The 27,841-nt window shown below is 40.8% G+C and overlaps 2 protein-coding genes across 2 annotated transcripts; one reads left to right on the top strand and one right to left on the bottom strand.

The window, feature by feature from the left end:
• The first annotated feature begins 38 nt into the window (after positions 1-38).
• On the top strand, positions 39-16,827 carry glb1 (galactosidase, beta 1). The gene is made up of 16 exons (XM_023806299.2): positions 39-162; positions 501-670; positions 916-1,066; positions 2,453-2,513; positions 2,711-2,805; positions 3,470-3,650; positions 4,168-4,226; positions 7,290-7,411; positions 7,678-7,718; positions 8,023-8,135; positions 8,581-8,655; positions 9,694-9,783; positions 9,885-9,998; positions 11,233-11,364; positions 14,400-14,639; positions 15,850-16,827. The coding sequence occupies exons 1-16, from the start codon at positions 103-105 to the stop codon at positions 16,099-16,101; spliced, it is 1,956 nt and encodes a 651-aa protein (XP_023662067.1). The 5' UTR covers positions 39-102; the 3' UTR covers positions 16,102-16,827.
• Positions 16,828-18,221: 1,394 nt separating this feature from the next.
• LOC140592695 (C-C chemokine receptor type 8-like) lies at positions 18,222-23,721 on the bottom strand. Its single transcript, XM_072716708.1, has 3 exons — positions 23,663-23,721; positions 23,504-23,553; positions 18,222-22,691 (listed from the first exon to the last, which is right to left on the bottom strand). The coding sequence occupies exons 2-3, from the start codon at positions 23,539-23,541 to the stop codon at positions 21,686-21,688; spliced, it is 1,044 nt and encodes a 347-aa protein (XP_072572809.1). The 5' UTR covers positions 23,542-23,553; positions 23,663-23,721; the 3' UTR covers positions 18,222-21,685.
• Positions 23,722-27,841: the final 4,120 nt, after the last annotated feature.

Below are 27,841 nucleotides of genomic sequence, written 5' to 3' on the forward strand. Positions count from 1 at the left end.
GTATCATCTGTTTGGAAGCAGCTTTGGTCAGGTGATCGTGATCACGTGTCACCTGTCATGTGGTCTGGTCAGGTGATTGTTTGGTCTTGACGCCAGTTTAAGATGGCTTTTGTGTTTTGGGTGTTGATCCTGTGCTCTGTCGTCGGCACTGCTAAAATAACAGTAAGTTTCTACCATTTGTTCTGTGTAACTTAAACGTTTACTTTTACTGTTCTATTTTAATTCTCCTGTGTTTATTATATGGAAAGCAAGTTGATGACCAGATCTCCCGATCTGTAAACTGCTGCAGGCTAGTGTTTTGAGAAGTGTGCTACTGACTTCCTGCATTAATTTAATAAACCGTTTGTCGGTAAACCAGTTAACCTTGAACCAGCTTTGGGGAACACTTACAGTGCATATACTTCTGAACTTATAAGAAACTAGTTTTAGCAGAGTTTGCAGTGTGTATGCTGTCTCCCATCACCAGTCTCTATCTGCTTTTCACTCCTGTATTCCTTCAGCTTGCGTCGACCCGCACGTTTGACATAGATTACAAGAAGGACTGTTTTCGTAAGGATGGCCAACCATTCCGCTTCATCTCTGGTAGTATCCACTACAACCGGATTCCCAGGGTTTACTGGAAGGATCGGCTTCTTAAGATGTACATGGCCGGGCTGAACACGATTCAGACGTACGTACAATAGCATATCACATCCCTCCATCCATTTATTTTCTGTACCCACTTGTGATGCTGAAATCCGACTCAGACCATCATTTTTTATGATGGTTATTCATAAGCACGTCTGTCTTTTTCCCAGAATGGATGATAGGGTTTTATTTTAAGCTTGTGTTTAATGTTCTTCCCTAGCACTACTTATACTAAAATTTGCTATTGATGTCATGGTTTCTCAGAATTGTTTTATTGTTGCTTTTCAGGTATGTGCCCTGGAACTATCATGAGCCTTTTCCTAATAAGTACATCTTTGAAGGGGATCGTGACCTAGAGCAGTTCCTCCAGCTGGCTAATGATACAGGATTGTTAGTAATTCTGAGACCAGGGCCCTATATATGTGCGGAATGGGACATGGTGAGTGAAATAAATGATGACCCTTTTTTTTTTTAAGGCTCGCTTCCACTTAAGTTAATTGATAATGTACTTGGGCAGTTCCATGCGCTGCTGTTCAACGAGAGAGAAATTTCATCTCAGTATATCACCCTTGGATCATATAGATGACAATAAAGATACTCCAACCTGACTTGATCCATAGTTGGAAAGGTCTTGTTTAGTTGGTCTGATTGATCTTAAAGCCTAAGCCTAACCCCCCCCCCCCCCCGCCCCACACAAGTGTTCAAGTTCAAGAAGTTTATTGTCATATACACAGTAAAAAACATTATGTTACTTCGTGTCATATGATGTTTTCTCTGCAAATGAAGGAGGATAGCACTTGTGATGCCCGATGGCAAAATTATGTGTGATATATTACCTCATAATAGTTCCAAGGGTCATTGGATGGATAAGGAAATGTGAGTGGTTCCATTTTAATTCAACAGATTTTTTTTAACCTAAAACTTTTCGATCAGCATTTTTCATTGAGACTAAATTTGGCATGTGAATTACACAAACCATTGAGAGCATAGAATTATTATATATTTTTTTTTAATCTTTACAAAAATTTCCTTTGCGATATAGTGCCTTTTCTACATCATGGGTAGTAAACAATATGATAATCCAGGGTGTTTTCATATGACTGTTACAACTGTGTGCCTCATCTATAGCTCAGTGATTTTATTTTTTTTCCCAGAACCTTGTCCTACATCCCTTTGAATAACGACACAAATTTGTTTGTTTGAATACAGATAAAGAGTACTTACTTTTTTTCTTGAGGCTCAAAAATATATTTTTAAAAAGCATACTTTTGAGGCATTTCTCACAAACAGGTACAAGTAATAGGCCCATGTTCTACATACATGTAGTCCACATAGATATGAATTTCATTTAAATTTATTGACTCGTTACTCCAAGACTCCATTGTTTAATAACCGAAAATGCAAAAGCCATTTGTTGCATTAAAATCGAATGACCTACATATTATAGCGAAGAATAATGTTACCTTTCTGTACTGAAATGTGTGAGAGTTGTTTTTTTTTTTTAAATCCAGTGAAACGGCAGTCTTTTATACATCAAGGCTTTCAGTGTGACTAAAGTAAAGCTTTCTCTCGGCGAGTTTCCATAAGGTCATGGGTTCAGATCCAATGGCCATCATACTAATAACATTGTGTGGCCCTTGAGTAATGCCCTTAAGCCCATCTGCTCCAGGGCACTGGATCCTGGCTGAGACTGTACTCTGACCCTAATGCCAGGTCTCACATGTCTGTACATGCCTGTCTGTGTCTAACAGGTAGTGTGGTAATCTCTAAATATTACATAGTAAAAATATTCTGTAATTTTTCTTTAATATTTGGTCCCTTCTAGGGGGGTTTACCTGCTTGGCTGCTTAGGAAGAAGGATATCATTCTTCGCTCTTCCGATCCAGGCAAGTTATGCCAAAGTGACTCACTTGTGTTGTGGTCAATGCAAATATTTCTTGGTCTATTCAGGTGTGATTTTTCTTTTTCATCATCTAATTGGAATTCAAATTGTCCATTGTGTGTCAACATTATTTTCCAAACATGCTTTTCCTGTTTTTTCCTCTCTTTGTTTACCATATTTTTTTCCTTCCTCTTGCTCTAGATTATATTAAAGAAGTGGATAGGTGGATGGAGAAATTACTTCCGATGATCAGACCTTTTCTCTATCAAAATGGAGGCCCAGTTATTACTGTACAGGTGTGTGTGTGTGTGTGCGTGCGTGCTTACTTTTATCTTTTCCTAGTTCTTCTGCTTCTTGATCTCAGGTACTATCTAATATGGCTGACATTCAGTGGTCATGAGCTGAATGTTTATGAGAAGACGTTAGACATCTTTCTTGATAAGTAGCTAAAACATTTTTGCGTAGTACTCTTATTTGCCATAGGTGGCGCCAAAATGTAAAAAACGAAAAATGAGTTCTTTGCTGGATGAAATGTTGTTTATGGGGAAACGGTTTGAACAGGTGTGAATTTTTTTTTTCTTTCAGATCTCAGTTCCAAGTCTTGGCAACATGTGAAATGTGCTTTAGATGTTTATCTTATAAGGGGCTTGCTCTGCTGTTGTCTGGATTGCTCTCTCCTTCTGACACTAACTGAGACATGGGGGGGTGTGTGGGTAGAGAACCTAGTCATAAACTAAAATGTTTCATGAAGATCTTCTAGGAAATTGACTTTCGGGATGGTATATTTGGCATTCTGGTCTTTTTTTTTTTTTTTATGCGACCACCAACTCTCCCCCCCCGCCAATATAAAAATGCACAATCTGTTTTGGCAGTCTTCATTGCAGTGCCTCACTAGGGCTGCATTTTCACCCTGCGTTACTCTCAGGTAATGGACATGCGGCGCCATCTCTTTCGTCGCAGGTGGAGAATGAGTACGGCAGCTACTTTGCATGCGACTTCAACTACCTCCGGCACCTTGCCCAGCTCTTCCGGTACCACCTGGGAAACGAGGTGGTGCTGTTCACCACAGACGGAGCAGCTGTTTCTTATTTGAAATGCGGTTCCCTGCAGGACCTCTATGCAACAGTGGATTTCGGCGCAGGTCTGTAGGAAGCAGCAGAGCGTGACTGAGAAACCTGTCTCTCCCTCCCCCTCTCTCTCGATCTATCTCTAACTTCCTTTGTTTGTTGTAACCTTTATATTAGAGCTGATTACTGAATGGAAACTTTTACCAAAATATTTCCACACTCACGCCTACTTTGTTAAATGGAAATAGCAATTAATTTAAATAATTTTATTTTGCCGCATGATAAATAGCTTATTTTCATTATGCCCCTTGCTTTCCTTCAGAGCTGCTCCCTCGTGTTTACAAGAGGCTTGTTACAGTCATTTCTTTGGTTGCTGTTGTGGTGTATTAAATATGTTTTGACAAGGTGCATAAGGTCACAGGAACTTCCTGGACCTCCACATGCATCTTCTCTAGAAAGCTTCATAAATGTAACACATTTGTGTCCTGTGCTGTGATTCATGCTTTAAGTTTAAAATTACATGCGTTCTGAAGTTGTCTCTGACAGCTGATGTGGGAAGTCGGATGATAACTCGGGTTTCTGTGTGAACAGGTGGGAATGTAACCGCTGCTTTTGAGGCACAACGACACGCAGAACCTCATGGACCACTGGTACGAAAGCACCGTTTGCTCTTTCCAGAATATTCTTCTGCACGCTAGCCCTGCACATTGTCAGTCTCCATGTACCAGTTCCATGGGCTGATATTTGTGCCACTAGAAACTGAATATCAATAGTGTATATTTGAATCTGCAGTTGTTGCATTAAAAAACTGAATCTGAATTTATTAGTTTGAATCTGGATTCCAATAACTTGAAACTGCATTTATCCTACCTGGAAAATGTGGCGCTGTATACTTACAAATTCACTTCTCCCAATTCAATTACAATTCTCACAATTCAGTTTCAATTTATTGAGATGCACAATCCGGGTCCTTGAGGAAAAGTAATCGACCACAGTACCGACAGTTTTGTTGAGGCGCTTCTGTTGTTCCCAACACCCCCCACCGCACCCCCACTGCAGTTCTCATGGTCAATACAGTAGCGACACTTTTATTTCTTCACTTCGAGCACTGCTTATACAGATCACCATATTAAACGCCAGTTCAACTGTATGATGCTCCCGGTTATTAGCACAGTACACAGAGAGCGCTGTCGACATGCAGCAGACCAGAAACATAGCACCTCAAACCTGCTTTATAGCTTTACATTTAGATCGATTCAGGAGTACGTGCATCGATGCCTTGTTTTGTGTTTTTTTCTTCCCCACCAATCAGGAGTCAGGAGCCACTTGTGTTGATATTCAGATTCAGCCTTTATTGCAACAGTGAGGTTACAGCCAAGGCTGGACACCCTGCAGGAGTGTGTCCAATACTGTTTTACACTAAGGGGCTTGACCATCACTAGTTGTTTTTTTTTTTTTATAAATACCCAGCCGTGAACTTTTGATGAACTCTGGCAAATCCCTTCCTTCAGTAGCAAACCTTGGCAGCTTCTGCTTGTTGCACATTGTCTGGCTAGATGGTTAATATATTTGTCCTTCAACATAGTGATAAGCTGCAGCACTAATAAAGTACATATTCATATATCAAAGGCTAACAAAATAGCTAACAGATACAGAAACTTCTAAGCCAACACAAGGTGCTAATTCATACTTGTTTTCCATCACATTGTGCACAGCAGTAATTGGTCTGCATACTCTGAAGGTTACGAACTCTCTGCACAGGTTACATTAGCTTCTTAATAGAGTCCTAATGATTACATTCTCTATGCATTATGAAGTGCTAAATAATATTCCATAGTCGTATATTAGAAATTAATACTGACTTCCGCCTCATATTGGCGACATGAATATTTTAAAAGATATTTAGCATAAACACTGAAAGCCACATGAGATGAACAGGCGAGCCATAACTTAAACTAAACTAGAAGTAAAATTCATATCCCTAGCTAGTTTTGCGTTAGTCTACCATATTAACATAAACTAGCAGTGCCAGAAATCGTTCATTTAACCACATATACTACCATACTAACCAGACCTACGGTTAATGTTTATGCTATTGCTTGTGTATATAAAGCTTATTCTCATATATATCATAAGATAATGCGCTTGCGACATCCCGGCACACGCTTCCACTTTACCCCGACCTGCAGAACTGTCGTAAACGTGGAAATGAGTTGCGTTGTGAACCTGCGGTCGATTACTTTTCCTCAAGGACCCGGCTTGTGCGTTGTGAAATTGAATTGTGAGAACTGATATCGAATTGGGAGAAGTGAATTTGGAAGTATAGAGTTTCACATTTTCCGGGTAGGATAAATGTAGTTTCAAGTGTATTGAAATTCATATTCAAACTAATAAATTCTCGATTGTTTTTTAATGCAACAACTGCAGATTCAAATATACACAATTCATATTCAGTTTCTAGTGGCACAAATATCAGCCCATTCAGTTCAGTTTTCCGAACCCCTCTGCTGTTTTAAGTAACTACACTGCATATATTTTTTAACTGCAAATTAGAGAATGATTAATAGGATTGAACTTTTTTGTCTCATTTCATTCATGTGGTGTTATGGGGTTGAGAGAAATGAAGTTATGATCCTGTACTGTGTTTAAGCTTGCAGACAGTGCAGGGTCAGTCCATTGTTACTCAACAAACAGCCTTTGCATCATCATTTTAGATTTTGAGGAAATATTCTTGTGAATTACACACACATCTGATCTCAGAATAAACAGTATTATTACTATTAGTATTGTTTGAGATATAGTGCCTTTCATACAGCTTAGGTAGCAATAAAAGCATAATTCTGGGGACGATTTTCTTAGCTGCCAGTATTATAGCTACATGACATGGCAGTTCATTCAAAGTTCAGAAAGAGAACTTTTTCTTGGTATTTATCACATAAGACTCTTTCTAGGTAAACGTTTTTTTTTCTTTTCTTGTTTTTTTTACTTTGTATACCATCCTTTTTTTTTATTCTGAAATGCATGTCTATCTGCACTACACGCTAGTACAGCGGGAGCCTGTTCCCTGGGCCCCTTCATCCCGTCATGAGAGAAACACCTCACTTTTTTTTAATCTATTTCTAAGTCTTAAAAAGGTTTGCGGGGGAGGGTATATTTTTTCCACTTAATTAGGAAGAAAGTTGTCTACTTGCTTTCAAATGGAGTAAAATTATGCTGTTTTTCAAAGGGCTTATAGGAATTACGAGGCTCTGAGCTTAGGGGGAAAAAAATCATTGAAACTGCACATTAGTCTTTTAATCAGTGTAATAAAAAATGTCCAAAGTGCAAATTCACACCAAAAGTTACATTTGATGCCATGGAAAAAGTAGCCTTTTTGAGCTTTTCAATGAGCTATAGCTTAGCCATGTAGCCTTAATAGTAAAAAGTTACAGCTTATATGGTAAAATATATATATATATATATATATATATATATATATTTAAAAAAAAAAAAAACATTTCTGAGCTCTGGAAAATATGTGTAGTTTGTTGAATTAACATGGAATGACCCTGTATTTTTCTGTATTATTTCTGCTTCATGAAATACCGTGATTGATCAAAATAAAGCAGTGAAAACAGCTGAGTAACTCCAAAAGCGTATAATTAGCACGGGGAAAAATCTTTTATTTTTGAATTTCCCTGTTTCTGAGCTTGCAACGTCTACCAATGATTCAGGTGAACTCCGAGTTCTACACTGGTTGGCTTGACCACTGGGGGGAGCCACACTCACTTGTGCCCAAAGGGATCGTGGCGAAGTCTCTTAGTGAGATACTCCAGACGGGAGCCAGCGTGAACCTGTAAGTACTCAGCTGTGATGCGGTCTTTATGGGCTGTTCTGGTGACGTCTGTCACCCTGGTAACCAAACTCAATGTCTTATCGGTGAGAGAAGTGTAAAAATTGACAGAACTGAAGTGATAAGTGACAGTGGTATATCAAATGTATACCGTTTTAATGACTTGTACTAAACGTATATTTACTTCAAGCATAAAATGAAACAAGAGTACCTGAGAGTATGAAATCAGCTTTAACCTTAATAGCACAATACTGTTTTGGTTCTTGTAGATACATGTTTATTGGAGGAACAAATTTTGGATACTGGAATGGTAGGTAATGACTGTATGCGTGCCCATGTGTGTAATAAAGGCCCTCATAGATCCATGTGTTTCCTCCTTTTTTACTCTATGCTGTATAGATCTGTACTCTGGTACAGCTATGAAGTAAGCTGTCTTGTTTGTGCTGGAGATCACGCCGTCCACATCAAAGTAGCCTAGTGATGTTTTTAATTACAAATATGAAACGCTGTCTGGTGTCTGCCTCCGCCCCCCCTGGCTGCCTGCAGGATGTGGGTTTTGGGCTCCCAGTTACCGGTTGTCAAATATGATCCCTCCCCTCTCTCTCTTCCCCCAGGCGCTAACACTCCTTACGCCCCCCAGCCCACCAGCTACGACTACGATGCTCCCCTCACTGAGGCCGGAGATCTCACAGAAAAGTACTTCGCCATACGGGATGTCATCGGAATGGTATGGCTGCTCGGAGTCCCCAGCCGTGCCGCGGTCTACAGCAGGCTGCCAAATTCATACCCCTCTGCTTTGTGTGAGAAACTCCATGTTGAGGCTTAACCTCGATGGACGTCATCTTTATTTCCTGTTTTTTTTTTTTTTTTTGTACTTATCTTCTGTGACATAGTGGTTTGGTGGTTTGCACTGCAACCTCACACTTCCCGCTTTTAGGGTTCAGGCCCTGTTCCAGGTTTTGAACGTATCTGTGTGTTACCATCTGTAGTGTTGCCTCCCCATGTTTGAAAAACATGCTGAGATGGACCGAGATCCGGTCCAGAGTCTCCCCCACCCTACAACCTTTGTAGCGTTGGACAAGCGCATGTAGAGACACCCATTGTATCTCTGTCTTAGGGTGTCACTTGAACAGCTCACGTTGTCGCTAATTGGTGTTCTGTGACTTTTACAGTACAGTAAAGTTCCGGAAGGTCCCATACCTCCATCCACGCCAAAGTATGCATACGGACCTGTCAAGATGGAAAGGGTGAGTACTATACCTTTCATTAGAAATGTTTTTAAATGTCATGAGCCATTCAAGGCCTTTTGTAATTTCCGCTTGTCACTTCAATAGAGTATGGCCCTACATTAGGGGTGTTTTTTTTTTTTTTGCCAGCGAGAATTTTAGAAGATCATTTTTGCTGACAATCCTAGAGCTGCTAAATGGTCTTTCTATGCTGACAATAAATATCTGTTCTATTATTGTATTCATTAACATTCTCAGGGAAACTGTGAAATCCACTGTGGTTTGTGTACAGAACGGGCTGCACTTTGACCTTCTTGTCAGCCTTGATGCTCCCTCATCTAATTGGCACATCTCACACCTGCTTACAGCTGTAGTACTTCTGAGTGCATATAGTTCAGAGTATCTTTTTAATTTAGTTAGTGCTCTTAATAATGGGCCTGGTCACAAAGTAGGTTTAAAGTCACTCAGAGTGAGAGGTCTTGTGCTTTAACCATTAGCGTTAGTACAGTATGTCTGTTGTATGTTTTTATGAATAAATTTAAGAAGAAGATATGACTTTGCTCTTCATTCTCTTCAGTTACTGTCACATGTCCCTTTTTCCACCATCGGTACTTTATCTTAGCATCTTCTGATTAGCATCCAAGGACATCGATGACATATTAACAATTGTCAACATAAACACTCAACCATCCCCCACAAGATGGGAGAAGTATTACGCGTCTGGAAGATCCTTGCTAGCTGTTAGCGCAAGCTCGTCCAGAAGATGCTCTCTCTAGTATTCGATTTGACAAAACTTTTCTGTTTATTAGCTCTATACACTCTACAGGAAGTTGTCGTTCGTGTATATGGCAGGAAGGATGTGTGGTTGAATAGCCTTCATCGGAGCGCTAGAAGAGGGCCATTGTGGTTAGGCTTTGGAAAGACTGTTCGGTGCTTGTGTTTGCTTTGCTTCAGGTGCTGTGCGTTCTTGTGGACCGTCATCGCGATGTCGGTGCCGTATTAAGCGTGTCCTCCTCTTTCCAGAAAGCTCTCCCTCATTGTTTGTGTTCATCCACACAGCTGAGGAGCGTATCTGACGCCGTGAGCCTTCTGTCCTTTTCCGGGCCTGTGAATAGCACCTACCCTGTGACCTTCACTGACCTGCAGCAGGTGACAGTGCAGAACCTCTTTAATTCACACCCTCCCAATCGGCATTAAAATCCAGCACTTACTGATTCTGCTCGTTTGTTTTTGAAATTTTGTTCTAAAAGAGCTCGGGCTTTGTCCTGTACCGGACCAACCTGCCAGTAGACTGCAGTATGCCGACCGCTCTGTCCTCACCTCTGAATGGAGTCCATGACCGCGCCTACGTTTCAGTGGATGGGGTAGGTAATGGTTACCGTAGCCCAGCAGAAACCGGAATAGTGTTTTCTGTGCTGTGCTGTGCTGTGCTGTGCTGTTCTGGTGAATATTCCAGCTGATTTAAGAATAGTGAAACTGTAAGCAGTGTCCTCCCCTCCCCTCTTAGATTGGTCACTTGCTGATCCAGCAATTTAAAAGGCTTTAGGAGCCTCTCTCAGCTACATTCAACATAAGGTCCCATTTAAGCAGGTCAGGGCACTTTACATAGCATGCAGTTACCTTTCTATTGAAACATTTGTCAGATGTGTTGTGCGATTGCTCCTGTCCATGTTCATGTATCAGTTTTCATGCAATGTTTTTTTCCATATAATGTATTTGGTTGAAAATTATATATTTATATCATACTAAGTTTAAAATATGTGTTGCCTTTTAAAACTGTCATACCACCAAACTCTAGGCAATTACGCAGCGCACACCTACTTCCTGGCCTGGTAAACACTGCTCCGCAAAGGCCTTCTTAAATTATCACCATCTGTGTTTTGTTCAAGATCCTCTATCTGTACAGTTTTCTCTCTGTCTTTATCCCCTGCAGTGATTAAGCAAGCGTAATTGAACAATTAAGCGATAATTGGGTTGACATGTCAACCGACACGTGCACACAAACTGTAGCTTGATCCGCCACCTTGCCCAGTATCACAATAAGAGTCACATACTGATTTTGGATTGGTTCTGAAATGGTGAATGTGACAAAATGGCTCTTAGCTTTTATGTGTCCATAAAAGCTAAACCCATAATGCTAGCATGCTAGGCTAGGCTAAAGCAGTCTGGATCTGAATCCTGCCACCACTATTTTACCTTCATGCTAATTGCTATTTTGCAAACTCTCTCATCAAGGCTTCTGGGTAGTGCCATTATTTATAGCTCAATATCATAGCCACATTAGGATGTTTGTTGCTGCTCGAGGTGCATAGATGTAACAGCTTTGCTTGGCATTTCACTCTTTGCTAGGTTATGCTTGGCCAACATTACATCGAAGTACTTCCTGGAATGCCAGTTCTTCACATGGCACACACTCGCAATGATACATGCTGCATGTGTATACTGAGTGGCTAGGACTCTGCCTGTAATTGGAAGGCTACCAGTTTAAATGCCAGTGTCATCATAGTGACTTTACTGTTGGACCCTTGAGCGATTCTGCTTTGGATAAAAATGTCTGCTGAATAAATAAATGTCAGTTTCCTCACCACCTTTTTCTAGGTTGCGTCAGGCATATTGGAAAGGGATAAGTGTCAGACCATCAATGTTACTGGGAAGACTGGAAGCCAGCTGGACATTCTGGTGGAGAATATGGGACGAGTCAATTTTGGGAAGAACATCAATGATTTTAAGGTCAGATTAAGGTCTTGCCATGTTTTTTGTGAAATATGACACTGAATTATGTAAAATAGGGCTGTCACTATTAAGTTTATTAATTCATTTGATGGATAATTGAAAAATCATTTATATTATATTATTTATGCATTATATATTGCAGTTGGCACGGGGCAGAAGCCAACTCTGGTTGGGGCACCAGCCCATTGCAGGGTGCACACTCACTCAGACACACACACGCATGTTTGTATTCATATTTTTTTGGGGACTGTCCCTTCATTTCTATGGGGAAAACCCCCTGTTCCAATAGTGACAGCCTTTACCCTCTCCCAGCCCTTATCTTAACCATAAATAACCTTGGTCCTCACAATTTCAAAATAACAGGTTTTTCATCATATTGTGGGTAGATTGGGTCCCCCCGATGTAACGTACACATGACACATGCACACACAATTTACACGTGTTCTTAGATTGTGGGAAGAAAGCAGCATAAACCCATGCATGCAAGAGGAGAGTATGCAAGCTCCATACACACAAAGCGGCCAGAACTAAGCCACCGTGTCACGCTAGGTACATGACCTGCACAATGTGTGGTGTTACTATCGATATCACATGTCACGCACATGCAGTTGTCACATTGCAAGATCTGTAATAATCAGCTGGGTTGGGACCATAAATAGGTTTTGCTAAAATGTTTTTACTCTGTCATAGGAAACCAAACTTAGCAAGTTTTGGCATTTTACTGATAATTCCTTTTCAACATAGATTTTTGTTTAAGAAAATAGGTCTAAAATGCTAACTGGTCACCAAAAGACATTCGTCTTCTGCTGTATGGAAGTATTCTGGATTCCCTGGAGACCATATTGAGTAAAAGCAAGTGAATTGTCAGCACTGCTTTGTGTCTGTGCGACATCAGCACCAACGTATTTGACAGGTTGTATTGGTAGATAACTTCTGTTTTGTGCTGCAGTTAATTTTGAGTACATTTTCTCCTCTTTTTTTTTGGTTAATATCGCAACATTTATTGCAAAATTTTGAAATATCACAATGTGAACTTTTTCTCCTCTGTTAGGTGGCCTTTGGCATAATTTATCACCCACTTACAATGCTGTTCTTTCAACTCTACCCTGATGGTTTCGTTCAGACCCTGGCCCAGGTGGTCACAGTGACATACATGAGCCAGGGGAAACGACAACCATCAAGTGACCATCGAGTATTTACGACTTGAGGTCTCCGCAAGGTTTTATAAACCTGCTACTCTAACCAACCAGTCAGAATTGAGAAAGTCCTCTGGATTGAAGGGCGCAACGTTTTCAAAGAACTAAATAAGTCCAGTTGCCCTGAATAACCTTTCTTGGGATAACCATGAGCTGGATGATTGAGAATCTTCACAGACATTATTAGGTTAATTCCTCAGACCTGAAAGTTTTCCAAATATCTTGTAATGTGAAGCGCTTCCACACGACTGAGGCTTTCTCTTTTGATTTGGTTGCTTATTAATTTTGCGTCATATTCCTTCCGCCATATTCCCCCGGTAATCAAGAAAGCAAATTTTAATCAATGCTCATTTTTTTTTAATCCAGTAATGGAACGATGACAGCTGTAATGCAAAGTGTTGCCACTTTGAACACATGGTCAGCCATGGCTTCATTGGAGCTTCTTACTGCCTTTGTTTGTCTAATATAAATGTGGTCGTGTCTGCCAGCTCCTGTCATCACCACAGCCAGGAAACTGCACCAACAGTTTCACATGAAAATGGCTCAATGCTAAACTAAAGCAGAAACTGTGGTAACTTATCAAGCTGTGCGTACGGAAAAAAATAAAAATAAATCCTTCCCACGAGGTTATAGTTGCCAGATTTTCCAGAACGTCATTGTAACCATACCATCCTGCTCTAAGATCCCTGTGGGTCTCTTCTGTTGTGAATTTCCCTTGTATATGTTCAGCTTTTCAACTTTAAAAATAAATTTGTTGAAAATGGCAGCCAGAAAAGGGGGGCAAAGGTGACTTTTTGTCAGGGGGGCCTTCCAACTTTTAGCTACACCTCTGATATGGAGACAAAACAACAATAATCATAAATATGTGCAATTAGCGCTAAAATGTCAAATGGTACTGCAAGTGTCAAAGGTGAAAATGAGTATTCGTATGGAAATGCACAGTGGGAGCGCATATTGGGCTGGATATATATATATAAGTTGCAGTGGAACATTTTTGAGTGTAAGCCTAGGATATTGACAACAGTAATTCTGATTGATTACTGCTTATCCAGAAGCCGGTTGCAGTGAGCCTGGGGCCCCTCCCAGGAAGCAGAGGGCACAGGGCAGGGGATATCACTGGGCATACTCTCACACTGTGCAGTTTAATACCCCAAAGAAACACAGTCGAACCCCAACCGCAGAAGTGTGAGGCTACAGTGCTAAACACTGAACCTCTTAATCATCAGTGACAAACTGACTTTACGAGTAAGGGAGCTTTCCTGTTAGCCATGTGGGTGAAACGCAGCTGGGTGCGCACAGTTGTTTTTAGTAAAGGGATTGGTAACTGTGAAGCATCAAATGCTGTCTTCCTTTCACAGCCTTAATCTTTTTTTTCCTTCCCTTGAGTGCTGCCACAGAGTGTCACCACCTCTAACTTTTAGATTCCCCTTCATTGAAATCAAAAATTAAATGGGGTGTTTAATTTCATGCCATTGTCATTATTATTCCTCTGACATGATTTAGGAACTGGTTAACTGGTGACAACAACACTTTTTTAGCTTAATTCAAACCTCACAGGGACGTTGTATAGGTGATTATCTGAAAGCTGTTTTTAGATGAATCACACTTACATAGAAGCAATACGGATTAAAGGGGAAGAATCGGTGCTGGGAAGCATGTAGGAGGCCTTAGTGAAGAGGTTGCGGTGTGGGAGGAATTGGGATAAGATTTGTGGGGTAATATAAAAGGCCAACAAAATACAGTTACAACATGGTCCTGTTATTGAAGCTGAGTGAGGAGTCTGCTCTGCAGTTCGCTGTATTGCTGCTGCTTGTATTGATGTTATCATATGTGCAGGGTCTGATCTCCAACCTCACCCTGGGCTCTGAGGTGGTCACGGCCTGGCTGGTGTACAGCCTGAGCATCGACGAGGCTGTCAAAGAGGGAGTGCTGACGAGAGGCGGCCGGGCGGAGGGCCCGCGAGCATCGGGGTCACCCCTCTCCGTACCTGCGTTTTACGGAGGCAGTTTCAGCATCCCCAGCGGCATTCCCGACCTGCCGCAGGACACGTACATCCAGTTCCCCGGCTGGACCAAGGTAGGCCTACGCTGGAAGCATGACCTTAGTTAAGCCAAGGAGTCCTGCTTTTCAGCTCTTGCTTGGTTTTCCATTTATACTTTATTCAGCTGCCCAGGTTTCAACAAGTCAAGTTTCTGGTGCGTAAAGCATGTTAAGCATTCCTGTAGATGTGTTTGCACTGACATTGTAAGTAAAATGGTATTATGTTAAATTATTATTTTAATTGAATCTGCATGATTATCTCGCCCAAATGTTGTTGTTTTTTTTTATTCCCTTTTTTTCTGATGCTGAAATCGGAAATTTCGTGGGAAGTACTTATATTAGTAATGACTGTGAAAGGGGATCTGTAGGGGTGTCTTTGAAAGGTCATTTTCACCTCAGTTAACGTTAAAAAATCCCTTGTCAACTTTGTCATGATGTTCTCTGAAATGAACATAACTTCGACGTCAAATGAGCCACCAAAAAGTCACCGCAGTACCGACTCGCTGGTTAGAGGAAAGACCTGTTCCAGACTTGGACAGGCTGCATCAGACAAGAAGATAAGAATCTTATTGTCACTGCAGATAAGAAGGAGCTGGGAAATGTTATTTTACAGCTCGTCAGCCAGCAGAACAGCATGTACGATATGTCAGTGAGGTGTGAACAGCAAAATGAATTATGATTCGATCCATGGGTCCTATTGAGCTTTGGTGTGTGAAAGGTATATAAAACAAGAAGAGGGGTATGGGGGAGGAGATGAGACAGGCTGACAATAGCTGTGGGAAAATGTAATGTTTTTTTTTTCTTCTTCTCTATATCTAAGCTATGTATATAGCTAAATGGAATTGACATCTAGTAATTTTTTCGTTTAGTATTTAGTAGCTATTAGCTAGCGGCGCTAAAAGGCTTTGCTACAAAATATTTAAAACACAGTTAAATGTTTCCCAAAAGAACTGTAGTACAGATTTGTTGCTTTAAAAGGATGGACGCTTTGATAACTTTACAATTGTAGTGTGTGTGGTTTAAATCACTGTTAGCAGCAAGGATGAAAAGTACGTAATTTGTGTTCTTGGGTGAGTTAAAAAGCCATTTCCAGTGTTAGGCTGGGTCGTATATAGGAAGTCTGCATAGGATTTTCATCTCCATTCAAACTGTCCTCAGCTGCAGAAAGAATTCTAAGGCAAAAGGAACAGCAAAGTTCACGGGAACAGCCTCGGTGATCGCTTCTGTTTAAACACTTCTGTCTCAGGGGCAAGTCTGGATCAATGGCTTCAATCTGGGTCGGTACTGGCCCAAACGAGGGCCGCAGGTCACCCTCTACGTTCCCGCTCACATCCTCAGCACGAAAGCCCCCAACAACGTGACACTGCTGGAACTGGAGGGGGGTCCCAATACACCCACATGCACCGTCGAGTTCACCGCCAGCCCTGCCCTAAACGGCACCATGCGTCACACCCTAGGGCATAACTTTAGACTCTTTAATAAAGCTGACTTGTCCTGATGGACTGAAAAGTGCACACATCCACTTTCTCTTAAGACTAGCTTTAATCATTTCACTTTACTAGTAATACTGATTTATCAGAAACTTTGAAGATTATTTTATTTGATGCTGTCAGGAATTTGGTTACCTTGATCATCAGACTGTAGTAGCCATGCAATGCAATGTTTGTCATTAATTTATTTTGAAAAATTGGGAATATCTGATTATAAAGGGGTTTTTGGTCTACAAATCAGCTGTAATTTGCCGGATGTTTAATCTCAGAGAAATATTGTTAGAAATGTCATTTCAAAAAGATATGATTGAAGAACATCAGATGTGTTGATTATGAAGAACTGCTTCTGTAGTACTTAATTATGATCCTCTGTGTCTCTTGAACCTTGTTGTCCATTACTCGATGTATATGTTCCTCAAAAGGAAATTAGGAGTCGGCTGATTAGCAAGCTGATTTAAACGTGATTTAAACGTTTGCTGAACGAGTGAACAATTAAACGTTCAAGGCTAGTGCCAAGCAGAGTTTACATGTTTGTTTACTGTGGGGTTACTTGAGGACATGAGGACAGAAGCTCCTTATTTTGTAAGTCTGTGTTAAATCAATGGATTTAAATGGTATTTTGTATTTATATAAATGAGATTTTAAAAATCACATTTTCACTTCCATCTTGTTTATTTTTCTATTTGTAACCTGTACCATCAGTAACTATATAAATGCTGTCGGAACAAGAACAATGTATTCCCTGGACTCGCCCAACCCCTCCCCGCCCCATCATCTAATTCCTACTTTTCCCACACCCCCAACTCTATCTGTAGCCCACCTACACTATGTCAGGGTAGTGCATCATTTTCATACCACCCATGTGTTATACTGTGATAAATTTCGCTGACTGAAAACATCAGTCTACCGTATTGCCCAAACCTCCCCTTGTTTTAGTGTAATGAGGTTCACCACATCTGCATCTGTGGGTGGTCTTTCGTGATACATTACTGACTATGACTAGGTCTAAGCTGCCTTAATTAAATTCCCCCACAATAAATTTCACTGAGCATTCAGAGGGCAGTTCCCCCACAATTTTGTTGACAGTCAACCAGACTGCTACAGAATGCTAATGAGTAATGATTGTTACACACTTTGTCTCCAAATGTGATCAGGTCCAGATTTTCACCCATACTATGTCTACAAAGTTTGAAAAAGTTCCGTTAAATACTTTTAAGTTAACGCGAAAGCTTCTGTGTCAGCAGCTGCAGACCGGTCCGAAAATAGTATATAGACTATTTCATTGAACTCTACATTATTGATTTATTCATCAGAAAGACTCACTTTTTATTTTTTTTCCCCTTTTCATCATAGTGTGAAGTATTTCTTACCATAAAGCTAAAGGACCTCCATTAATTCAAATAGTATGGGACCATGTAAAAAGAGAGAAAATGAGTGATGTCATGATTACTGAAACATACTTTATTGATTTGGCTGCCATTGTATTGCGCTTTGTTCCACACAGAGGACTAAATTTGATAAAGCAGCACCAGCTAATGCAAAGAAAAACGTAAGGAATTAACGGAATGGGCCATGGATGGATGGACGGTATGGATGGATGCATGAGTCCCTTCTTGAAATCACAGATAGCAGTGAGATACAGCTTGAAGGAAGGTGCAGATTGACAAACCCAGTCGATTACTTAGTCATCACAGCACTAAAAAGACCTGTCTGAAAGCAACAGGAGATGATGCACACAATCTATCTGAAAGTGCATTTTTTTGCTTTTAAAAAAATGGATTAATACTCTATTTAATGAGCGTTTGGATACAAATGAAATATACAAAAATAGAAAATGAAGAGCTTATTTTTGGAAGATTATAAGCACAAAAATTCAAATGACTATTCATTTTGCAATCGGCAGTTCGATGTACAAAGTGCTTATACAATCCTTAATTCATTTCAAAATATCTTAAATAAAAAATAGAATAACAATTCACTGAATTGCATTTCGTATTGCCATGGGTTTTTTGCCTCTTTATTCAAATGCAATGGCATTCAACAGAAGAGCTTGTAGCAAATATTTCTGCCTTACTCGATTGTTTTCCATGTCATCTGCTATCAGCATTTGATGCATTTGATTGGTTGTTTTTTCTCTCACAGTGGGTATAGGAACTTTTTATGTATGGGCTGATATTTGTGCCACTAGAAACTGAATATGAATTGTGTATGTTTGAATCTGCAGTTTTCACATAAAAAAAACTGAAACATTTACGTGTTAAGCCGTTCAGACGTCTTAACACGTCTTAAAACTACGTGTTAACATGGCCAATTTGAATGTCTTAAGACGTTTGTACCTTTAATGCATCTATGCTATTGGTTGGCATAAACGTACACACCCCTTTTAACGTAGGGGCTATATGTATGCAGCATGTGCCATGTGCGTTTTAGTCACGTGGTCTCTATGTTGTAGTAACATGGACTCTACGTTCAGTTATGTGAGTCCTACATTGTGATTACGTATAGACAACGTATGTATTACGTGTCAAACGTGTCTGTGATGATGTATTCGGCACAGTCCATTTGTTGGAGGGGTGAATCGCGGGCTTATTTAAACTGGCATAACAGTATGGCAAGCCTTTTAACATTTAATCAAGTCACACTCCTATCCGTAATTAGATTTTAGATATTCTAAAATCTCCTAGTCAAAATTGTATTCTTACTAGTTAGAATGGCAATTACAGGCATAGTAGAAAATGTATTTCAAGATATCTAAAACTTTATTTCTCCTAGTCACAATTCCATTTAAGATATCTTTAAATCTTTACAAAGTATAAGTGGCGGTTTTAACATTTACGTAATCGCTAGACTGGATATGTATTGCAGATATTCATAATTTAATTCTTCCTAGTCAAAAAGGAACATTTCAGATATCCACATCGCCATTCTTCCTAGGAGAAAATACGTCACTTTTACCATTCATGTCTATTAGGCTTTCAATTTCAGATTTCCAGAATTATATTTCAGATATCCAGAATGTTCATTTCTTGATATCTGGATTTGACCGCTCATTTATTTTGATGCCAGGCTAAAGTTTAAGCTAAAATTAAAATGAGATTTTTTTCGTTTTTTGGAGACGGCGGTGAGCGATTTCCTTGGAGCGGGTTTAAAATTGACCCGAGAGGGGGGCGATAATGCAATGACTGTCTGCAGGGCTTCCCCTCAAAAACCTATAAAGTGGTAGCACCCAATTTTAAACATCTTAAGACTTTGAAATTGGCCGCGTTAACACGTAGTTTTAAGACGTAGTTTTAAACACGTAAATAATGTACGTCTTAAGACGTTATTTGTTTGCGTGTTGACACGTCAAAATATGATGTGTTAACGTCTACTTTGATGTCCGTGTTAAGTCCCGAATGGCCTTCCATACAGTACCAAGAGTGTTGTTGAGGCGCTTCTGTTGTTCCCAACACCCCCCACTGCACCCCCACTGCAGTTCTCACTGTCAATACAGTAGCAGCACTTTTATTTCTCCACTTCGAGCACTGCTTATACAGATCACCATATTAAACGCCAGTTCAACTGATGCTCCCGGTTATTAGCACAGTACACAGAGAGCGCTGTCGACATGCAGCAGACCAGAAACATAGCACCTCAAACCTGCTTTATAGCTTTACATTTAGATCGATACAGGGGGGTATGTGTATCGATGCACTCGTTTTGTGTTCTTTTTTCTTCCTCATCAATCAGGAGTCAGGAGCTGCTTGTGTTGATCTTCAGATTCAGCCTTTATTGCCACAGTGAGGTTACAGCCAAGGCTGGACACCCTGCAGGACTGTGTCCAATACTGTTTTACACTAATTTTTATACATTTTCTTATCGTGTAACAATATCTCGTCACTTAAGCATCATCATTTCTTCAACCATTCACCATCTAAGCCAACACAAGGTGCTAATTCATACTTGTTTTTCATGACATGAAAGTAATTCATGTCATAGCACAGCAGTAATTGGTCTGCATACTCTGAAGGTTACGAACTCTCTGCACAGGTTACATTAGCTTCTTAATAGAGTCCTAATGATTACATTTTCTATATGCATTATGAAGTGCTAAATAATATTCCATAGTTGTATATTAGAAATTAATACTGACTTCCGCCTCATATCATCGACATGAATGTTTTAAAAGATATGTAGCATAAACACAGCTGGAAAGCCACATGAGATGAACAGGCGAGCCGTAACTTAAACTAAACTAGAAGTAAAATTCATATCCATAGCTAGTTTTGCGTTCGTCTACCATATTAACATAAACTAGCAGTGCCAGAAATCATTCATTTAACCACATATACTACCATACTAACCAGACCTACGGTTAATGTTTATGCTATCGCTTGTGTATATAAAGCTTATTCTCATATATATCATACGGTAATGCGCTTGCGACATCCCGGCACACGCTTCCACTTTACCCCGACCTGCAGAACTGTTGTAAACGTGGAAATGAGTTGCGTTGTGAACCTGCTGTCGATTACTTTTCCTCAAGGACCTGGCTTGTGCGTCTCAATAAGTTGAAATTGAATTTGCGAACTGAATTCAGATTCAACTGATAAATTTAGATTTAAACTAATAAATTCATTTTCAGTTTTTTAATGTGACAACTGCAGATTCAAAAATTCATATTCAGTTTCTAGTGGCACAAATATCAGCCCATAGAAAGTTCCTCTACCCTCTGTGAGAGCATAAACAACCTATCAAACGCATCTATTGCTGATACCCAATTGTTTTCCATGTCATCTGCTAAGGCAGAAATATTTGCTACCAGCTCTTCTGTTGCCATTATTCTAAACCAGGGGTGGCAAATCTTATCCGCAAAGGGCCAGTGTATATGCGGGTTTTCGCTGCAGCTCCCTAATTATATTACTAATTCGAGGACTGATTGGCTGAGTCCTCACACCTGGGTTTGAACAGCTGACCTAAAGGTTATCCCAAAAACCTGCATACACACCGGCCCTTTGCGGATAAGATTGGCCACCACTGCTCTAAACGAACAAATCCGTTAAATGCTGGTGAGGCCCTAAACAAGGAAGTGACATTGTTAATGATGGTCCGCCTTGATGAGTGGTCTGACAGTTGAGAATTGCCAATTGAGTTTCCCCCCCAACACGCAATGCAATTGACGGGGAAACCATTGCATTTGAATGAGGAGGCAAAAAACCCATGGCAATATGAAATGCAATTCAGTGCCTTGTTATTCTATTTATTATTCAAAATATTTTGAAATGAATTATGGATTGCATAAGCACTTTGCACATTGAATTGCCGATTGCAAAATGTATTTTCGAATTACATGCTCAGATTAGATATTGAAATGACAAATGCAAGCTCTGATTGAATATTGAATTGCCAATTGCAAAATGAATAGCCATTTGAATTTTTGTGCTTATAATCTTCCATACTTGTTAAGCTCAGGAAATATCATGCATCCACATACATGACATGCTTTAAGCAGCATTTCAACATGAACATTATGGTCTGTTCAGCTTTGTTTGACTGGGGGTGGAAATAATTCAAAGCGAAATATGAGTCCACGTTTTAGGACAAATTTGAACTTTAAGCAACAGAAGTGGCATTCATAGTTGTATTGGACCGATGAGATTTGCTTGACTCTGACGCAACACTGGAAATCATAAGCTGCTTATACATACATGGCATCCTGTTCATGAGTTTAAACAGGTGCCTCTTGAACTTCTCCCCCACAAAGACATAAACGATGGGATTCAAGCAGGTGTGGGAGTAGGCTACAGCCTCCGTCACCTGCAGGCTCAACCGAATGACTCTGCTGGATTCACATGGTATGTAGATAGAGACCAGTTCTAGTGCCTGGAAGAATGATGCAACATTGTAGGGGGTCCAACAGCAGAAGAACACCATGACCACCAGTAGCACGAGGCGTATGGTCTTCTTCTTTGTTGACTTGAGGTGAAGTATTCTCCTCAGGATCATCGAGTAGCAAAACACCATGATGAAAAATGGAATCAGGAGGCTGGTCACATTCATTTTAAACAAGCCAAATGCTCTCAATTTTGCCTTAGTATTATAGCCAAATTCACACAACCTTGTGTCATTTTTTGAATGAAAATCAACAAGTGCTATTTCAGGAAATGAAGCCAAAAGTCCTACGATCCAGGTTACAGCAATCATGAAGGCTTGATATCTACGTGTTCTGGTTTTGAGGGAACTCACGGCATGAACTACAGCCAGATAGCGGTCGATGCTCATGATTACGATGAAGAAGATGCTGCTGTTGAAGCCAATGTAGTAGCTGCTCATGACGACTTTGCACATGGCAGGACCGAAGACCCAGTCCACTCTCGAGTAGTGGGCCAGGAAGGGCAGGGTGATGAGTAGCAGAAGATCCGCCACAGTCAGGTTCAGGAGACAGATGTCAGTGATGCTCTGCAGCTTCACAGGTATCAGCATGACCCACAAGACGAGGCCATTGCTGATTACCCCGAACACGAAGACCAGGGAATAAAACACAGGCAGGAAAACAGCGCTGTGTCTCTCATACTCACACAATCCAAAATCTGGAGGTATACTGTAATCAGTATAGTCACTGTAAAAAATGATAGCAAAGACTTAGCAGGTTCATATATCCATTTAGTTCAAACAATGTAGTTAGTATAAAAGAAATTGCCTCATTCAGTAATGATTTGAAATGTTAGGGACTGCACAGTATTTATGATGAACAACAAGGAAAATTTAAAAGTATAAATGCAAAGGATTTTTTCCTGTTTTTCCTACTGCTGTCAAGACGTAAAGATATTATTATTAAAGATTGATTGCCTTGTGTGTCCTGAATTATGGCAAGTTTCAGATCTACAGTATATTACATTGCATGCAAAGAATAATATAAATGACGTAAGTGGAAGATATAACTCAAAGGTATTAAGTGTCTTAGATACTAAAACATTTTTAAGAAATGAAGACCCGCCTGCTGAGTACTAATCGCAAAATGCATCATACAGTAGGCGGTCAATATTTATATAAAGAATTCTGCCAAGCTTTCAGAACAAGTAATACCTGCTGACTGTCGGGCTGTAATGTTTCTGACTGTGGAAATGTACTGTACAGTATAATAAGACAAACTCTAACTCCAGCATATATAACATGCATTCAGTCAAACATCTCAGACAATGCTGTTTTTTCTTTTTAAATTTGAGTGATTCTTAATCTGTAAACAAGTACAAGGGACCAGTGGATGTTTGTTTATATTCTTGCAATATGTACCACCTTATTCAGTATTATGCATTACTTAAACTATAAAAAAGCAAACCAGATTTAAACACCATGAAGTTCCTGCATGCATTAAGTTAGGGGTATGGAACAATGACCTCTGAGTTGAGCGTGACTAACAATTGTTCATACCTTCTCATAAAGTCAGTGGTGAAGCTGTTGTCATCCATAGTCTTGACTCCCTGTAGAAATTACCATAGTTACGTCAGGACGGGCAAAACAAATTGTATTTCCCAGAAATTCATGTAGCACAAATGTGGCTGACCATGTTTATTAGAGTGCAGTACTTACTTCGGCGTACGCTGTGCAGGTCTCTAAGAGCTACTTGGTGTACGGAAGGATTGCTGAAGGTAAGCGCTGTGAAGTTCTACCGAAACTGATCACCTGTTTATACTGTTTAACACCCTGTAGTTTCCTGCGGGGGCAATAACCACATGAAAGACTGTCTAATCATCATATCAAAATATAATGTGGATGTGCCCTTTATAATCTATGGAGTGAAAAAGAGCCTCGGTCGTTGGAACAATTCATATTAAACATCACTCTTAGAAATAACTATTATATTACAAAAAAGAAAAACATAAGTTTGGTAACTTCAGTACTGGTACAAAAGGTAGCCAAGAAAAGAACTATTTTTTTTGTTTATTGTTTTGCCCAGGATTCCATGCATTGGGTAGCTTACGATCCAGAGCTGTAACAGGCTATTAAATCTGCAACTCTGCCCCCCCCCACCGACCTCCTCAGGGACATATAGCTGCTCATCCAGAACTGCATCCAGGCATTTTGGTATTTCTCCTATGTAACAGCATGATTGTTATTATTTGTATGGATGCTTTGAAATGCTTTCTGAGCTCAAATAGCAATACTGGTAATTAACTTTAAAGAAGAAAAATCTAGACGAAAAGTCATCCTGCGTCCTTAGCCGCAACGGCGGAGGTGTCGTGCTGAAATTCATCTCAAGAGTCTTTGTCATTCTTTCAGCTCCTACCCAAAGCTTGTGATCATATATGAGGGTAGGGATATAGATTATATATATGTACGTGCATATATTTTATTTATTACTATATAACATCTATAAGAAATTGAAGTAGAAAAGTGGGCAGCATGGTGGTGCAGAGGTTAGCACTGCAAGAAGGTCCTGGGTTCGATCCTCGAGTCGGGCATAGGCCCTTTCTCTGGGGAATCTCGCATGCTCTCCCTGTGTTCATGTGGGCTTCCGCTGGGGGCTCTGGTTTCCTGATGATAGCACATGGGTTATTGCGGAAGCGAAAATGTGCTTAGTTTTCCGGGGTGCGTTCTGCTACCAGGATGGAATCCACATTATTCCTCCTGGATCCGAGGTTGGACCAATGGATAAGACCCTCCTCTCCAGTCCTCCAGCGAAGACCTTTGCAAGAAGGCTGAGGAATTGGAACATATTCTTCGGTGCCCTTTCTTAAATATTGGGACCACTACCCCAATCTGCCAAGCCAAAGGTGTCATGTTTGCGGGCGTCTCGGGCACCGGAACGAGGCATGGTGCACAAAAAGGGTGGATGACCCACTAGCGGCTCCAGGAACAGAAGGGGTTTATTAAAGAAAACTACAAACACAAAACCAAAAACACCACGAGGGATCAAAAACTAAAAAGGGATTAATTAACAAAAACTAAATAACAAAGACTAGGAAGGTAAACAGAATACAGATCTAACCAAGCTTAGACAAGTAGCAGCAGCAACACATCATACACACAACTACAAGCACCTTACACAGTCAACAACAATGAACCACTGGGGAACTGAACAGAGGCAGGAACTAAAATACTAAGGGGTAACGAGACTAACACAGGACAGGTGAGACTAATTAACAAAACCAGGGAAACAGGGCACAGGTGAAACTAATAACTCAAAGGAACTAAAAACAGGGAAACTAAGAACTAACCAAGGAAACAGAAACCAACACTAGGGAATTACAGAACAGGTAAAGACACAAGCAGGGGCACAAGGAACAAAACCAAAAACCAAATACAACATCACCAGATACAGGAACTAGAAAAACTCAAATGAAACACTAGGGAGCAAAGTACAAAGACAGAGAAGGTGGGACTTGAACACAGGACAGAAGGGTACTCAGGACAGAAGGGTACACAGGACAGAAGGGTACACAGACAACCCCATGCTCAACACATTGAGCCACATGACCAGACAGGTAACAGGGGAGAACAAAGACTAACATGAAGGACGGGATGACCAGCGACACCTGCTGGTCAAACGGGGAAGGGACAGAGTGGGACAACAGGGGCTGACCCTGACAAAAGGCACTGTTCCCAACCTCCACACAGTGTTGAAGAGGCGTGTCAGACAAGACAGCCCAACAACATCAAGAGCTTTCCGGAACTCAAGGTGAATCTCGTCCCGAAGTCTTACCACCACAGCATTTTTTGACTACTTCAGTGACCTCAGACCTAGAGATGGGAAAGTCCTCCTCTGAGTGTTCCAGCTGTATGACCTCCAGGAAAAGCATATTATTGGGATTCAGGAGGTCATCAAAACAGTCCTACCACCACCTAACTATATCCCCATTTGAAGTCAACATTTCTCCATCTCTGCTGTAAACAGCATAGGTAAAGCCCTGGAGTTTAAACAGGTGACTCCTGAACTTCTGGCCCAAAAAGACATAAATGATGGGATTCAAGCAGATGTAGGAGTAGGCTACAGCCTCCGTCACCTTCAGGCTCAAGTGCAGTGCCGGCGTCAAGGGGGGGCATTCGAAGGCATTGCCCCCCCTAGCGAGTCGCCACGCCCCCCCTACACACGCTCCAGCACCCACCACCACAGGCTCCGAAATATTCATTTTTATATCTAATTATTTTTCAGATATTAAATGTGTAAACATTCACGAAATTAATACAGAGCGGTTTCAAATATTTTTTGTCATATTATAAATTCACCTGAAAGAATTTAGGCTAGTTGGTGCTGATTGGTTGTTGCTTTGGTGCAGCATTTGACTTTCGCGCGGAAAATATGATAAAAATACAATTTTCAACCACCAGCGGTCACATTAGGGTAGCGATTCATTCAACTGAGCAGTCTCTTTTCATAAGGGTGTGTAATTCAAGAGAACGATTCATTCAACGGTAAGCTGCTCCTGCGTTCAATCTGAACAAAACATTGCGCTACGTTTGCGTTTTATGCATCACATTTTATGCTTGTTTACTTGATCTTAGGGTTTGCATGACAGTGTAGGGGGCTGTTATGATGACTGACCGCTTGTCTGGGTCTTTTCTTGTTGTTAATGGCAGCTAACGTTAACATCGCTGGGAATCCCGTGACCCACCGGAGTCACGAAAAATTTTCAACCTCTAGTGTCGCTCATATGAATATAGTTCACGATCGATAGTGCCCCCCCATAGTCAGTTAGATGCCAGCCTGGTAGATCCGGTCTGACGCCGGCCCTGCTCAAGTGAATTGCTAATATGCATGTAATACTTTTGTGAATGAATGATAAAATGGCTATTTTTGTAACATCCAGTACAAAGTTCTAAGGAGGTGGCGAGAGTGGCTCAGTGGTGAAGAGCAACAACCTCTCTCTAAATGTAGACAAAACCAAAGAAATGATCGTCGATTTCAGGAGATCCAGCACTGTTCACCCACCTCTCACCGTCGACGGCGCTGTTGTTGAGAGGGTGAAGTGTCCACTTCACTGAGGACCTCTCCTGGTCCCTCAACTCCTCCTCCATAGCCAGGGGGGCTCGACAGCATCTGCACTTCTTGCGGAGGCTGAAGAGAGTGAGCCCCCCCCCACCTGATCCTCATCACATTCTACACCGGCACCATCGAAAACCTGCTCCGGAGCTGCATCACTGTCTGGTACGGGAACCGTAACATCTCGTACCATAACACGCTTCAGCAGATAGTGAGAGCAGCTGAGAAGATCATCGGTGTGCCCTTACCCCCCCTAAAAGACATCTTCCAGACCTGCTGCTACAACAGAGCCATAAACATTGTAAAGGATCCTTCCCACACGCTACACAGACTCTATTCTCTCTTACCGTATGGAAAACGGTATCGAAGCTTCCGCTCCGCCTCTACCAGGCCGTGCAACAGCTTCATACCACAAGCCATCAGAACTCTGAACACACACTAATATCTGCACTGTCTCTCTTTAACTGCCTCTAAACTGCATATACAAAAACAACCTCTAAATTGCAACTGCACTTTACTTACTGTCCACTGTTACTGCCGCATTATGCATCCATTTCAGCATGTTAATTTTACAACTATAAATTTCAACTTTGTGTCACTGTGAATTTAGTGCTACAACTGACCTGTGCAATATAATAATGTGCAATACCAGCCATTATGGTTCATGTCCCTCCACTACAAATTGGAACTGTGTGCTGTCTATTGATCATCCTGTCTATTATTTGTTTGTATTGTATTGTTTTTTGATTCTGTTACTGCACTTTGTAGTGTCTTATGTTGGGGTAAAT

The sequence above is a fragment of the Paramormyrops kingsleyae genome, chromosome 9, assembly GCF_048594095.1.
Source record: "Paramormyrops kingsleyae isolate MSU_618 chromosome 9, PKINGS_0.4, whole genome shotgun sequence".
Classification (NCBI taxonomy): Eukaryota; Metazoa; Chordata; class Actinopteri; order Osteoglossiformes; family Mormyridae; genus Paramormyrops; species Paramormyrops kingsleyae.

Excerpts from the sequence above, each read along its gene's own strand:
- LOC140592695 (XM_072716708.1), bottom strand. The coding sequence starts at position 23,541 with ATGGATGACAACAGCTTCACCACTGACTTTATGAGAAG. Across the intron at positions 22,692-23,503 it reads ACCACTGACTTTATGAGAAG|TGACTATACTGATTACAGTA; the intron begins GTATGAACAATT and ends CATTTTTTACAG.
- glb1 (XM_023806299.2), top strand. The coding sequence starts at position 103 with ATGGCTTTTGTGTTTTGGGTGTTGATCCTGTGCTCTGTCGTCGGCACT. Across the intron at positions 2,806-3,469 it reads GCCCAGTTATTACTGTACAG|GTGGAGAATGAGTACGGCAG; the intron begins GTGTGTGTGTGT and ends CTTTCGTCGCAG. Across the intron at positions 8,656-9,693 it reads GACCTGTCAAGATGGAAAGG|CTGAGGAGCGTATCTGACGC; the intron begins GTGAGTACTATA and ends TCATCCACACAG.